The sequence below is a fragment of the Callospermophilus lateralis genome, chromosome 11, assembly GCF_048772815.1.
Source record: "Callospermophilus lateralis isolate mCalLat2 chromosome 11, mCalLat2.hap1, whole genome shotgun sequence".
In the NCBI taxonomy this organism is placed as follows: domain Eukaryota; kingdom Metazoa; phylum Chordata; class Mammalia; order Rodentia; family Sciuridae; genus Callospermophilus; species Callospermophilus lateralis.
Window position 1 is genome coordinate 20,893,977 of NC_135315.1, and position 16,596 is coordinate 20,910,572.

A 16,596-nucleotide genomic window follows, 5' to 3' on the forward strand; every position below is an offset into this window, starting at 1 on the left:
AATTTGGCACAGAAAAGCAACATGATGTTAGCTGATCCAGAGGCTGCACAGCCAACTGGTGTTTGGAAGGTGCTCTGTGTTTCATAACTAGTAAATGGAGATCTGAGGAAGGAGTCATCTTGAGAAGGCCACGCTGCAGCTTGCTTGTGCAGAAGCTCGGAAGACCATCGCAAACCTTGTGGTACAGTCCAGCCAAACACCTACCACCTCTTTCCCTGGAGTCTGGTGGCTCGTGTGAGCAGCTGAAGCTGAAAGGTAGGAGTGATCACTTTCAGGAATTCAGTCTGGGAAGGCTTGGGCAGCGGAATGTGTGAGAACTGGGGATGGTTGGCTCCCCTGCTCTGTGAATGGTGTTATCAGGGGCTCCTGATATCCAGGTTCCCAGCATCGATCAGCATCTGCCCAGTTCTAGGGGTGTGTTGATCTAATCTCTCCAGAACAGATGTCTCCAAAAAATTCTCTAATGCTTAATTAGAGCTAAGTCCCAGCCACAGGACCTCCCCACTTAGAGCTCTGTAGCAGCCTTGATCAGCAATGCTCTGATTATTCTACATTTTTCAGTCAATGTGATGAAAAGTCTGGAGAATGTTCCAATGTTAGAACAACCTTGAGTTTATGAAAACAATTTGATGTGGTCACGATCACATGCATATGAGACACTGGATTTCACTCAGTTCTATTCTCAGCAGGATCTATTCTGATTGGCATTCTACAAATTTATTCTTTCGTTCCCACTGTGTTTCTTCCACCTTATCTCATGAAGTGAGTTTCAAAGGAGCTGAGATCGCTACTCTCTCTTGACATAATTTGGCTTCAATGCAACTCGATGTTCCACACTTCTGGAAGCTCTCTCCTGCTAGTAGAATGCACTATGTCAGTGCTCTGACAATGCCTGGGCAAAGAGATCTAGAGTGTTGTTTTCATTTGGTGCACTGGGGAACTCCAAGCCTTCTTTTCTGAAGCACACACCGTGGGGAGGAATTCTCAGGAGTCTCTTGAATACAAGCTTCTAGTTTCATATCATGAACAAAGTTCAATCCATTTATTAAAAATGATAATTGCCATTTCTAACCAAGATTGTGTCATTCTGCAGAACATGAATGAGGAAGTGTTGTAAGCCCTCAACTCAAATGATTGAAAGAGTAATTTACTTGCAGGATAAGCGAGTATTGGCTCAGCCCACTGAAGAGAAGCAGGGGAGGTTGTCATTGGGAAACATAATCAGGAAGCTCGTGATACCAGTTTGTCTCATGTGAACACAGACTTTTCACTGGGCTTATACCTCAGTTGTGAATTTGGAGGCTCAAAGTATTGAAGCAGATAACACTAATGAACATGAAAATGTAGCTGGATTTGTAAGACATGTCATATCCTAAAGGACTCTACATGTTATGTCAAGGGAAAGTTTGCACAAAGAAATTGGGGGCATCACATTTTGAGTTGACCACTCAGGTGCCACAGGACATGCCACCAAGGGAGAGGAGATCATTCTTCAAAGTGACATTAGCAGGAGCAGAGTCCATTCATTGAGGGCTAAGAGAAAGATTGGCTTTAAGATTAGCAGCATTTCCCTAGCTTGGTTGAAGATTTTATGAGAATCAATATTTCTTTTTAAAGACAGTGGGGTGGTCCACCATGGACATTTAGAGACATGACCGTGAGAGAAAGGAAATGTTGGCAGTGTCTAGTTGAACATAGCACAGGGCAGGTACATTATTCTTTGATTTTGAAGTCCATTAGGCAAGACAAAGTGTTTTATCCCAATTGCATGAGATTTCAGTAAACAGAGGCATATCATCCTAACATTGCAATCATTGTAGTATTGGAATATTGTTTCTGGATATACTACAAAGTACTGAATGCAGTAAGGGTTTTGACAAGGTTGGAGAGAAATTAGAAACCTGAAACAGGGGAGAAAATTTCTCGTGATGCAGAAGCCATGGAAATTAGTATAGAGTTTCTTGAAAAAATCAGCCATAGAAATACCATTCAATCCAGCAATCCTACCTCCAGGTACTTAGGGGATGATAAATGGGATGATAAACTTGAAATGATATCAGCACTCTCAGGTTCAAGGCAGTATTATGAACAACTGCAAGGTGGGTGTGGAAACAATCCTAACATCTTTTGGTGAAGAAATGGATAAAGAAAATATGGCAGAAACACACACTGGAATAATATTCAGGCTTAAAAGAGAAGGAAATTGTTCCTCATGTACTAATGTGGATGAACTTTAGCTCTCTCTCCCTTCAATGAACTAGATCAAATATAGAAGGACAAACACAACATGACTCTACCTATATGAGGAATGTAAAATAGGTCAACTTAGATAAGAAAAAAAAGGGTGGTAGATTCTAGAGGCTGGAGTGGAAGTAGGGAGATGCCTGTCAATAGGTATGCCATTTCAATTATGCAAGAGGAGCAACTTCTAGGGATCTGTGGTACAGATTGGATATAGTGACAACTTGTCTTTCAGTTAAAATTATATTAAGCATGTGATTCTCACATCAGGGGTTCTTAGCGTAGGAAAATAAAGACAGACATAATGGAATGAATATTCAGTATTTATTAAGAATTTCTGAAGGATGGTTGTACCCAGGGAGGCATCTAAAGGTGACAATGACAGGAGAACATAGTATACAGGAATCTGGAGAAGAATATCAAAGAAATGATATCTGTAAGGTAAAGGAACAGTGGCACACAGCTGTGGAATTTTGAATATGTGTGTTCCTGTGTTTCTTAGATGGAGAGGTAAAGTTCTTGGTTTTACAATTTTAGCCAAGATCACACTTCCCCATCAAGGATCGTGAATCAGGGTCAAGATGCACAAGGCATAAGGAAGGAGAGGAAGAGATTAAAGAGTCTGCATTCTCTCAAGGTCATTCACAGGGTCTTACGTTGGAGCCAGTGAATAGAATTTCTGGTGCCAGTATGATAGTTTTCAGTGAAGGTTAAAAGAAACTTCCTGCAGGTTAGGAAGAGTTTATGCAGGCAAATTTGGGGAGATGATCATGGGCAGCAAGGCTGACAGAAGCTGAACACACAGCAGAAGGGCTGGCAGCAGGGTGTGCTACAGCAGTGGGTCACATGGGATTTTTTGGAGCAGGTGGTCCTGCAGCAGGTGGTTTGAGAGCAAGTAGGAGGGCAGCAGGACTGGCAGCAGGGAATGATGCAGCAACCAGGGCAGCAGCAAGGCTCACAGCAGCTACGCTTACAGCAGGGTGTGCTGCAGCAGCTGACCACACAGGTTGGTTTGTAGCAGGTGGTCCTGCAGCAGGTAGTTTCACAGCAAGTTGGGGGACAGCAGGACTGGCAGCAGGTGGTCTTGTAGCAGGTGGTCCTGCAGCAGATAGGCTTGCAGCAAGAGGAGTGGGCCATGGTTTGAGCTTTGGAGGGTGGGATCCTGTTCACAGGTGAGTGAGTTTGCACAATATGAGGACTACTTGAAAATCGGACTCTTTTATCCCAGGAGCCTCCAAATTTTGAACCAATCAGCAGCCCATTTCCTTCTTGTTGTTATTGTTATTTTCCGTATTTGGTTTGTGTTTGTCTACAAGAATTTGCTATGCAAATGTGATGAGTATTGTGAACGTGTTTAATCTGTTTCTTAAGAGCGTGTAACTCACAAGATCTGTTTCCAGATGAAAGGAAGACAGTCACTTCATTAGCATCCTTGGTGCTTTGAGCATCATTTTGGTCATGTGGTAGCTCCTGCTGCCTGGGGGGTCAGCGTTTGTTCTAGAATATTTTTGCGTTGTCTGTATTCAGATTAGGAAATGTCTATGGGAGGAGCATGATGCTGCTGTATTCACAGTGAGGAAGCACACATGTGTTCATCCAGAGGGATCCTGACGCAAGACTGGTTGAGGCCTCTGTCTGTGTACCAGGTCTTCCACGTGTGGAAGAGGATGGTTGGCATGTGGTCTTCCATAGCAGAACAGGACCAGAAAGTGAGGGTAGAAGCAGAAGCTTCACATGGGATGAGACAGGTATGGATGGATGTGTGGGTGGCCATCGGTCCTGTTTTTTCCAGTACTGAGGGCTCCCCAGGATGACCCTGTGGGACTTTCTTCCACATGAGCTTTGCAGACCCAGGAAAACCAGGATGTTCAGGTGAATCTGTTTCTCATCTGGGCACCAGTGGACTCTGTGATCCTAGGTCAGGACTTTCCTCTGTCTTTCCCTCTTTCCTTTTATTCATGTCTCTTGTCTCTTTCTCTCCCCTCTTTTCTCATTTCCTGTGCTGCTTTTTTGCCTTCTAATCAATTTCATGAGGGAATTAAGATTAGGTGATATGGTACCTGATTTATCTACGAGGACTAATGCATTTGAAAATATATTTAGATCTCCCATTCTGTTCCAGAGGAAACAACTTATGAGTTTCCAGGTTGGTAATGTATTCTAAAGTTAATGTATTCCCTGCTGCTATCACCAGGTAAGGAAATAGAAATGAACCCATTGCCTACAAACCACACCCTCTCACTCATCCCCAAAGGGAGCTAGCTAATCATTCTGTTGACTTGTAATCTCGGTCAATTTTTGCTTTTCTCTGTCTTAGGATCATCAAAAGAATAGAGTAGGTAGGTCTCTATGTTAGGAGTGTGACACTCATTATATGATTCTCTTCAGGTTGTTCATTCTCAGTGTGTAATATTTACACTGAAGAACTTGACACAATTTGCTTGTTTGTTGTCCTCTAGATGAACATGTAGCTTGTTTGTAGCTTGGGACTACTCAAATTTGTGCTGTTATTAAGTGATTTTTCAGAGTCTGGGCTCACATGTATAAATATTTCTGGTGGATACACAACTAAATATAGGATTGTTTATAGAATTCCCAGGGGGGGAAGATTTATTTCCCTCTTTGTGGAGGCCTTCTCCACATTTCACTGGATTTCTCCTTAGATATATTATTATGTACACACGTTGCATGTTCCAATTCAAAGCTTAAATTTTCACTGCATCATTAGTATTGACAATGTTCCAATTTCTTATGTGTTCCTTATATTCGAACACTCTGATGATTTCAAGTACCACATTGTAGATTTTTTAGGGGATGGGCAAATGGTCAGGCAGTCATGTCATGAACAAGGACATTCGTTTGGCTCACTTTAGCATAGTCTTTCTATTTTGCATTTTTCTTGCCTTGGCCCAGCGGTAGACCCTCTAGTACAATTGTGTAGCAGATGGGTACTTTTGTACAATCTCAGCATAGACGGGAGAGCTCTCAACATTTCCCCATTACATGTGGTCCTCCTTGTCCTTTAAAGGTCTGATAGAACTCAGTTGAGAATTGATCTGTTCCTGGACTATTCTTTGTTGAAAGGCTTTGAATTGCTGCTTCAATCTTAATGCTCAATATTGGCCTTCTTAGGTTTTCTATATCCTTAGTTAAATTTGGGTAGATCATATGTGCCTAAACATGTTAACATCTTACATATTTTCCAGTTTATTGAAGTATTATTTTCAAAATAGGTCCTAATGAATATCTGTACTACAGAAATATCTGTGGTAATATCTCCTTTTCATCTCTCATTTTGTTGATTTAGGTCTTCTCTTTCTTTTGGTGAGTTTGGTTAAGATTGTGTCAGTTTTATTTACCTTTTAAAAGAATTAATTCTTTGGTGCAGTGATCTTTGTAATTTTTTAAAATTATCAATTTTATTTCTCATCTATATTATTTGCTATCTTTTATAGGTTTTAGAATTTGTTTACTTGTGCTTTTCTAGTGTCTGGAGATGTAACATTAGATTCTGGGATCTCTCTCTTTTTTTTTAATGTAAGCACTCAATGCTATAAAATTTCCCCTTAGAGCTGCCTTCATACTATCCCAGAAATTTTGATTTCTGTTTGATTTCTCTCTGAATTTATTCTTTGACATATAACTGTTTCAAAAGTTCCTCAATTAATCACCATGTGTTAAAATGGTTTATGTTTTATACCTTGCTATTGATTTCTAATTTCACTTCAGTATGACCTGACAGTATGGAAGAAATTATCTCAATTTACTTTTTGTCCTAAAATATGCTCAATTTTAGAAGTGATTCCATGTGTGGGTAAGAAGAAAGTCAATGTGGTTGCTGATGGATGAAGTTGTTCATTAGGTCCATTTGATTAACAGTACGTCTAAATTCTGAAGATTCTTTCCTTGGTTTATGTCTGTATGACCTGTCTATTGGTGAGAGAATTGTGTTGAAATCATCCACTATTATTGTAGTGGGATCTATTTGAGTAGGGGTGCACTGATATTTGGGTCATAAATATTTACAATTCTTATATCATGTTGGATGATTCTCTTAACCAATAAGAAGTGCCCTTCTTTTTCTCTTCAGATTAATTTCAGTTTGAAATCTACTTTACCAGATATGAGCATAGCTACTTCTGCTTTCTTTCATTCTCCACTTGCTTGCTATATCTTTTTCCATATTTTTACCTTCAGCTTATGGATGTCTATGACTGTAAGGTGAGTGTCTTGCAAGCAAAAAATGGTTGGGTCTTGGGTTTTAATCTACTCTACCAATCTATGTCTTCTGATTGGAGAGCTGAGACTACTTACATTCAATGTTATAATAGAGAGATGATTTTTATTTCCTGCCATATTAATTTATTATGAATTTGCTTCAATCTTGATTCTCCTTTACTGAGTATTCTCCTAGTGAGATTCATCCATTTCCTGGCTCTGATATTTCTATTTTATTGCTGCTTATAATGCATCATTATGTGTGTTTTGTAGTGCTGGTTTACTGGTTATAAATTCTATTAGTTTCTTATTATCATGGTGAAAGGGTAAAGTTTTTAAACTACAAAGCCTAAGTTAAAATGTAAAGGATAAGATTAAGATTTGTTTCAAGTTCTGTGAAGTTTTTAAAGTTCTGTTAAGTTGCAATTTCCTGAAGTGTAATTAATTTATGTTTTCCTGGAACCTGCAATTCATGTAGAAGCTAAAAACAACCCCCTCCCAGAAATCATGCAGTCCAGCACGGACACACTTCAGGGCCCAGACCAATCAGTTTGAATGTGTACCCCGCTGTAGGAATGACTCCTGCCTGACCTGTTCCCGCCAATGAATGTGCTAATCATGTCTCAGAGTTGTTGTTCAATTTTCCCGCGCCTCCTGATGATTTGTTCTGATGTATGCAAAGCCCCCGCCCTCCTCAAAAAGTGTATTTAAGCACTGCTTAACCTCGGCTCTGGGCTCTGGGCTGCTCTCCCCTCTTGAGTGAGCATGGAGCCCCAGCCTGCTGGATTGGATCCTCAATAAACCCCTTATACTGATTGCATGAGTCAGTCTCTTGGTGGTCTCTTCCTCCGACATTCGCGGGACCCTTACATTGGAAGGTTTTTATTTCATCTTTAATGCTGAAGAATAGCTTTTTCTGAATGTAGAAATCTTATTTAGCAACCATTATCTTCAGAACCTGGTAAATATTAATCTAAGCCCTCTCAACTTTTGGAGCCTGGGCTGTGAGCTTAGAAGAAAGTCTAATTGGCTTATCTCAAAATGTAAACTGCTCTTTTTCTATTGCTGCTTTTAAAATTCTATCCTTATTCTGTATATTAATTTTTAAGTATAATGTTCCTTGATGAGGATATGTTTTCATTTTGTTGGGGTTATAATGTCTCTTCTATTTAGATTTTCACCTCATTCCTAAGGTTTAGGAAATTATCTGATAGCTTCCTGCTGAAAAGAGTTGCATTCCTTTACTTTGTATCTTAATGCCTTCTTTTATGCCAAAGATTCTTAGTTTTGTTCTCTTAATGTTGTTCCAGATTTCTTGTATGTTCTTGGTCATGATCTTGAAATATTTTTTTTCATTGTTGACTTTGTTTTCAGGATTATACTCTTTGCCTGTGAGACCTGAAAATCTGTTCTCTATGTGGTCCAATGTACTGATGATCCTTTCTACTGAAAACGGAACAAAACAAAACAAAACATTTTTTGGTAGTAGAGATTGAGCCCAGGGGTGCTTAATCACTGAGCAACATCACCAGTCTTTTTAATTTTAATTTTTAAATTTTAAGACAGGGTTTTGCTAAGCTACTTAGGGCCTTGCTTAGTTGTAGAATCTGGCTTTGAATTTGTGATTCTCCTGCCTCAGCCTCCCAAACTTCTAGGGTGACAGGTGTGTGCCACCATGTCAGGCTGTATTTTCAATTTGATTTATTGAGTTTTTCATTTTCAGTGTTTCTGTATGTTTATTTTTCTTTCATTATCTCTCTTTATTGAAATGATCTGCCACTTCCTATTTTTCTCTTAGTTCATTCCTTAGATGTACTTTTAGTTCATTAAACATTGTAACTATCATTGTTCTAAATTCTTTTTCTGATCTTCCTCTGCTGAGGTGTCAATGGGGTCAATTTTTTTCATGTTCTGAGCTATTTGAGGTAACATGCTCTCCTGTATTGTTAGTATTTCTACCCATCTGCTTGAATTATTGTTGCTTTTACATTTATGTAAAGGGCTTTAGGTAACTTGCTATCCTTTTTCTATATTATGTACCCTGGGTTAGGTGAGAATCTTGTCAATATTTTCACTCAGTTTGACCATGGTAATATGTTCAGGCTTTAGTACCACATTGAGAGGAGGTATCAATCCCATGATTATAAGTCCTTTACAACTAAGTCATATACTAATAAACCTTAAAAATACTTATTGAACATGTTCTTCTGCAGTCCACCAATCTGATTGGTAAATGGAAGTGAACTTTCTTTTTCCACAAGTTGAGAAATTCGGTAATAAGAAAAGTAAAATTGCTTTTAAACTATTTTTGGCTTTCTGGTCAGGTATTCTCTCAGTTTTTTGATTCTGGATTGTGAAAAAGTCAAGAAATATTGCCTATTTCCACTCCCCCCATCTTCTGAGAGCCTATTTATTCATTTGTATGTTTTGTGAGTTGTTTTTTTTTTTTTTTTTTTAATAAAGTTGGTTCTTTCTAAGTTTCAGACACTGTACAGTTTGTTTTTTCTCAGGTCTGACCCAAAGTGGTCCAACCTGTTAGGAGAGTCTGTATGCAGATTTTCATTCCCTTCTTGCCCTGCTGGTTCTGATGCCTCCCTCCTTTTGGTAGCCTCAGACCATGTGGAGAGGAGAGTAGGATGTGTCAGCCTTTCTCCAGCCCTTTTAAGGTTTGAAAGGAGTGACTCAGGGATCACCAGATTTGGTGTGAATTTAATTGGTCTCAGTTTCCCAACCCCCCATTATTAGCCAGGCTCCTTTTCCCATAGCTCTGATTGCCCGTTTGAAGGGAAAGAGTCCTTGACTCTTCTCTGCTTAGTATACTCAGTTTTTCAGGCTGCATTGCTGTTTTGATTCACTCTTAAGGAGCTGCTATGATGATATAGATTCCTCTGATCCACCTTATTCCATTCCCCAAAGGGAGAAACTAAACAGATGAAAAGGATCTTAAAAATACAGTTCATTAACAGTGAAGTAATTGGACTATGAAGTCAAAAGGAAGAGAGAATATCCAAAGGGGAGAAAGTTAAAGAGAGGTGGCATGTGGGGCCATAAAGAGGGAGGAGAAGGTAGGAGGAAAAGATGAAGAAGGAGGAGGAGGAAGAGGAAGAGGAGGAGGAGGAGAAACATTTACAAGGATGTGGAGAAATTCAAACCCTGCTATACTGGAGGGGATATTTAATGATGCAGGAGCCATAGAAATTGTTATATAGCTTTCTCACACAGACACAGATGTTCTGTATGATCCAGCAACCATACCCCTGGATATTTAGGGGAAAGAATGAGATCAGAAGCTTCTAGATATATTAGCATTATCATGTTCAAGGGAGCACTAGGAACAAAAGCCTAGCTTGGAAACAACCCAAATATCTATTGATGGAAGAATGGGTCAAAAGAATATGGAAAAAATCCTGCACTAGAATGCTCTTCAGGCTTAAAAAAGAGGGAAATTCTCCCCATGTGCATGGGCCATAGGCTTCTCTCCCAATGAATTAATGAAGGACAAATTCTACAGGGGTTCCACCTATATATGCATTATGTAAAATAAATCAACTCAGATAAGAAAAGAACAGAGTGGTGGTTTCCAGGGAGATCAAAGTGGGACTTGCATATAAATAGATATGCCATTTCCATTATGGAAGATGAATAACTTCTAGGGATCTTTGGTACAAAGTAAGATACAATGACAATGTATTTGCACTTAAAAATCTATTTAGCCAGCGATTTTCACCTCAGGGTCTCATAGCACAGGAAAATAAAAAGAGATAATATGTTGAAGGGTATCTAGATTGGTTCCATAGTTTAGCTATTGTGAATTGAGCTGCTATAACCATTATGTGGCAGTGTCACTGTAATATGGTGATTTTAAGTCCTTTGGGTAGAAACTGAGGAGTGGGATATAGCTGGGAAAAATGGTGGTTCTATTCCACGTTTTCCAAGTAAATAAAGAAAACATATATATACACAATAGAATATTACTATTAAAGAAGAATGAAATTATGGCATTTGAAGATAAATGCATAGAGCTGGAGAATATCATGCTAGTAAAATAAGCCAATCTCCAAGCACCAAAGGTCAAAAGTTTGCTCTGGTATGTGGATGCTAATTCACAATAAGGGGGAAGCTAGGGAAGAATGGATTAGGTAGAGGGGAGTGAAGGGAGGGGAGGGGGATGGAGTAGGAAGGATGGTAGAATGAATCAAACATTATTATCCTATATATATATATAGGATTACACAACGATGTGATTCTACACTATGTGCAGTCAGAAAAATGAGAAGTTATACTCCATATATGTATGAGTCAAAATGCATTCTACTGTCATGTATAACTAATTAGAACAAATAAAAAAGATAGACAATATGGAATGAATAAAGGTCCAGTTTTTATTAAGAATCTATGAAATTTTTAGCAGTACTTAGGCAGGCAACTGAAGGTGACTATGATAGAAGAAAGTAGCATACAGAAATATGGAAGAAAATGCAAAAGAAATCATGACTATAAAGATGAAGGAACTGTTTTACACAGCTATGAAATTCTTCTAAAGAAGTGTCCTATTTTCTTTACATAGTGAGATAAAGATTTTGGCTCCAGAATTCCAACCAAGATCATAAGTCCCCAACAAGGACCTATGAAGATGGTCCAAGTTCACAAGGTGTAAGGAACAAGATGAGAGTGGGGTGGTCTGCACTCTTTCAAGGTGATTCACAAGGTCTTACATGAGGGATGATGAACGTAATTTCTTATGACACTGTGATGGTTTTAAGCCAAGGTGGGAGGAGAATTGGTGCAAGTTAAGGCAACAGGTTGAGAGGAGTTTGTAGACACTGGTGTTTGGGGAGTTGATCATGGGCAGCAAGGACAGCAGCAGCTGCACACACAGCAGCAGGGCTGGCAGCAGGGTTTGCTGCAGCAGCAGATCACATGAGATTTTTTGGAGCAGGTGGTCTTGCAGCAGGTGGTTCTAGAGCAAGAAGGAGGGCAGCAGGACTGGCAGCAGGGGATGATGCAGCAGCTGGGGCAGCCGCAAGGCTCACAGCAGGGTGTGCTGCAGCAGCTGACCACACAGGTTGGTTTGCAGCAGGTGATCTTGCAGCAGGTGGTTTCACAGCAAGCTGGGGGACAGCAGGGCTGGCAGCAGGGAATGATACAATAATTGGGGGAGCAGCAAGGCTCACAGCAGCTGGGCTTACAGCAGGGTGTGCTGCAGCAGCTGACCACACAGGCTGGTTTGCAGCAAGTGGTCTTACAGGAGGTGGTTTTGCAGGAAGTTGGAGGACAGCAGGGCTTGCAGCAGCTGGACCCACTGCTGGTTTTACCACTGCAGCTAGACCCACAACAGCTGGGTGGACAGCAGGATGTGCTGGAGCAGGTGGACCCACAGGCTGGTTTCCAGCAGGTGGTCTTGCAGCAGGTGGTTCTGCAGCAGACAGGCTTGCAGCAAGAGGAGCAGCAGGAGCGGGCCATTGTGTGAGCTGTGGAGGGTGGGATCCTGTTCACAGATGAGTGAGTTTGCACAATATGAGGACTCCTTGCAGTTGGGCTCTTTTATCCTGGGGACCTCCAGCGTTTGGACCAATCAGCAGCTCTTGACCTTGTTGTTTTTTATGTTATTTTCCATACTTAATTTATGTTTTTCAGGAAGAATTTGCTATGCAAATGTGATGAGTATTGTGTATGTGTTTAATCTGTTTCTTAAGAGCATGTAAGTCACAAGAACTGTTTCCAGATGAAAGGAAGACAGTCACTTCATTAGCATCCTTGGTGCTCTGAGCATCATTTTGGTCATGTGGTGGCTCCTACTGCCCTGGGAGGGTCAGCACTTGTTCTAGAATATTTTTGCGTTGTCTATATTCAGATTAGGAAGTGGCTGTGGGAGGAGCATGATGCTGCTGTATTCACAGTGAGGAAGCACACATGTGTTCATCCAGAGGATCCTGACTCAGGGCTGGTTGAGGCCTCTGTCTCTGTACCAGGTCTTCCACGTGTGGAAGAGGATGGTTGGCATGTGGTCTTCCATAGCAGAACAGGACCAGAAAGTGAGGGTAAAAGTAGAAGCTTCACATGGGGATGAGGCAGGTATGGATGGATGTGTGGGTGGCCATAGGTCCTATTTTATCCAGTATTGAGGGCTCCCCAGGATGAGCCTGTGGGACTTTCTGCCATGGAAGCCCTGCAAACCCAGCCAAACCAGGATGAGCAGGTGACTCTATTCCCAACCTAGGTACCAGCACAGACAATGTCTTGGGTCATGATCTTTCTCTCTCTTTTTTTTACATCTTTCCTTCTGTCTCAGGTTCTGCTTCTTTTTTTTTTCCTTCCTTTCTCACTTGGTTCCTTGCTTTCTTGCCTTCTTTTATTTCAGGAGGGAAGTTAGATTAGGTGAGATGGTACTGATTTGTCTGCAAGAAATAACATATTGAGAATGTTTTTAGGTCTATCATTCTATCCACGATGGGGCAAGTTATTATTTCCCCACTTGATGAACTATTCTAATGTGAATTCTTCCTTCTACTGCTGTCGGGTAGGAAATAGAAATGAATCCCGTTCCCTCTGAATCCTATCCTCGCATGCATCTCCTACGGGAGCTGATCACTTGGTTGACTTGTAACCCTGTAGGTTAATTTGGGCTCTTTTCAGTCTTTGGTTCATCAAAAGAACAGTAATGTTGGATGCCTTTGGGTTATGAGTGTGAGACTCCTCAGCACAGTCATGTGTAGCACACTCATTCTAAGTGTTGTAAAATTTCCACTGAATGAAATAAACACCATGTACTTGATTGTCCTCCAGATGGTCATGCAGCTTGTTTGCAGACTGCAGTTTACTCAAACTCATGCTGCTATGTTTTTGCACTGAGCCTGTGGCCATAAACATTTATGGTGGATACACAACCAGGTATAGGGTTATTCATACAATTCCCATGTGGAAAGATTTCTTCTGTTATTAGTACAATCTCATCCATTTTTCTTTAGATTTTTTTTCCTTGCGTATTTTATTGTGTACACATGCTGTATGTTAAAATTCAAAGTTTAAATTTTTACTGCTTAGGGAATATGGAAAATGATTCATATTTGTACGGTGTTTTTAAATATCTTTATTCCTTGGTTATTTCTAATATTGTGTTAGATTTGGGGGGAAGATGGACAAATTTTCATGCACAGTCAAGTCATGAACAATGATACTTCTTTTCTTCATTTCAGCATAGTCCTTCTATTGTGTATTTTCCTTGCCTTGGTGGGCTCTCTGATCTGCTGGTAGTATACTGGCATCAGATGGGTATTTTTATAGAATCTCAGTATAGGAGGGAGAACTCTTTGCATTTCCTCATTATATGTAGTCCTCCTTGTCTTTCTGTAGATTCTTTTCATAAGAGCATGACATTCACATGTGTCTGAATAAATTCTTTGGACAGAATCCAGTTTACAGAAATAAAGTGACTTTTCTAATGACATTAAAAATCACCAATTCTAAAATTAAGAATCAATAAATGGGATGGATTCAAACTAAAATGTTCTTTTCAGCAGAGGAAACAATCAATAACATGAAGAGAGAGCCTACAGAATGGGAGAAAATCTTAACTACGCACATCTCAGAGCACTAATCTCCAGGATATATAAAGAACTCAGAAAACTTAACATCAAAAAACCCAAATAACCCAATCAATAAATGGGCCAAGGAACTGAATAGACACTTCTCAAAAGAAGAAATATAATTGATTAACAAACATGAAAAAATGTTCATCATCTCTAGCAATTAGAGAAATGCAAATCAAAACCCCTCTAAGATTTCATCTCACTCCAGTCAGAATGGCAATTATCAAGATTACAAGCAATAATAAGTGTTGGCAAGGATGTGGGGCAAAAGGTACACTCATACATTGCTGGAGGGACTGCAAATTGGTTCAACCACTCGGGGAACCAGTATGGAGATTCCTCATCAACCTTGGAATGGAACCACCATTTGACCCAGCTATCTCACTCCTCAGTTTATACTCAAAGGAATTAAAATTGGCATACTACAGTGACACAGTCACATCAATGTATAGCAGCTCAATTCACAATAGCTAGACTATGGAACCAACTTAAATACCCTTAAACAGATGACTGGATAAAGAAAATGTGGTACATACACATAATGGAATATGATGCAGATTTAAATAAGAAATAAATTAGGCCTTTCTCTAAACCAAAGAAGAAATAAAGTAGACCTTTATCTAAACCTAAGTGCAGAAAGACAAACCCTTAGGGTCCTACCCATATGCAGTGTATAAAATAGGTTAACTCAGGAAAGAATGAAGTGGTGAATTGCAGAGGCTGGGGTAGAAGGAAGTAGGGACTTGCATTTCAATTTGTATGTCATTTCAATTATGGAAGATGAACAACTTCTAGGATCTGTGGTATAGAGTGGGATATGGTGACAATGTATTTTGCATTTAAAAATCTATTAAGCATCTATTTCACCTCAGGGTTTCTTAGCACAGGCAAATAAAGAGAGACAACATGGAATCAATATAGGTCCAGGTTTTATGTAAATGGATGGAATTAGAGAATATCATGCTAAGTGAAATATGCCAATCCCCCAAACCCAAAGGCTGAATGTTTTCTCTGATAAGCAGATACTGATCCATAGCAGTGTGTTGAGGGGGGCAGGTAGGGAAGAATGAAGGAACTTTGGATTGTGCAATAAGCTGTCCTAAAATAGGTTGAGAGCTGTCCTAAATCTTAATATCTCAAATAATTAACAAATAATAAAACACAAACACTCAGAAATACATTTACAGAAAAGAAGCCCCTGATAGATCTAGTCCACATGGGTTCTTGAACTAGACAAAGACAAAATGGCTCCCGTGGTTTATTTAAGGGGGTACATCAAAGGCAGGGGTAAGGTTTAAGGTGGAGTCTTGCTTTGTGATATCTTGCAGTCTGCAGGTTGATTGACATCTTGGCAGGTCACACCCATCTCAGGTGCTATGTGGGATCTGAGGCAGAGCTTGAGGGGAAGTTCACCTGCACCAAGTGGTCAATCCTTGTGGGGAGTGTCCCAGGGAGTCCCCGGTGCCAGACTTATCCCCTCAGGAGACTACTTATGCACAACATAGTCCACCCACAGCCCACAGATGGGTCGTGACAATAGTCCACCATAGAAGTTTGGATGTTGGCAGTGCCCATCTGGATATGAGACAGGGGAGGGACATTTTCCTGGATATTCCAGTTCCTTAGGCAAGACCAAGCCTTTCGTACTGATTGGATGAGATGTCAGTAAACAATGGCATATCATTCTAGCATCATGATCATTGCAGTATTGGATTATTGTGTCTGGCTATTCTAGAAAGTACCGAGTAAATGAAGGGTTTGTCAAGGATGGAGAGAAATTGGAACACTGCTTCCCTGGAAGGAATGTCAAGGGTTACATGAGCCATGGAAATCAGTAATGGAGTTTATCCACAAAATCAGACATGGAAATACCATATAATCCAGCACCGTGGGGTGCTTAGGGGAAATAACGGGATCAGAAACATGAAGAGCTATCAGCACTTTGGTGTTCAAGGCAGGACTATGAACAACAGTCCAGCTGTGGAAGCAAAATAAATATCCATAGATAAAGGAATGAATCTAGTGAATGTGGTGACAATCTACAAGGGAATACTATCCAAGATTAAAAGGGAAAGAAATCCTCCCCTGTGTGCTTACATGGGAGAAACTTAGGCCTCTCTCTAAGCCTAAGTGCAGAAAGACAAACACTGTGGGTCCTACCCATATGCAGTATATAAAATAGGTCAACTCAGGTAGGAAAGAATGAAGTGGTGGATTGCAGAGGCTGGGGAAGAAGGAAGTAGGGACTTGCATTTCAATATGTATGTCATTTCAATTATGGAAGATGAACAACTTCTAGGGATCTGTGGTATAGAGTGGGATATGGTGACAATGTATTTTGCATTTAAAAATCTATTAGGCATCTATTTCATTTCAGAGTTTCTTAGCACAGGCAAATAAAGAGAAACAACATGGAATGAATAAAGGTCCAGTTTTTATTAAGAATTTACAGAATTTGGTTGTACCTAGGGAGGCAACTGAAGGTGACTATGACAGGAGAAACCAGCATACAGGAATATGGAAGACAATGCAAAAGAAATCGTGACTC

The 16,596-nt window shown here is 40.1% G+C and overlaps 1 protein-coding gene across 1 annotated transcript; it reads right to left on the reverse strand.

Annotated features, from left to right (window-relative positions):
* Positions 1–11,301: 11,301 nt before the first annotated feature.
* LOC143410468 (uncharacterized) lies at positions 11,302–11,922 on the reverse strand. Its single transcript, XM_076871352.1, has one exon. The coding sequence runs from the start codon at positions 11,920–11,922 to the stop codon at positions 11,302–11,304; it is 621 nt and encodes a 206-aa protein (XP_076727467.1).
* Positions 11,923–16,596: the final 4,674 nt, after the last annotated feature.

Bases quoted from the DNA above. Each gene is read 5' to 3' on its own strand.
- LOC143410468 (XM_076871352.1), bottom strand. From the start codon at position 11,922: ATGGCCCGCTCCTGCTGCTCCTCTTGCTGCAAGCCTGTCTGCTGCAGA.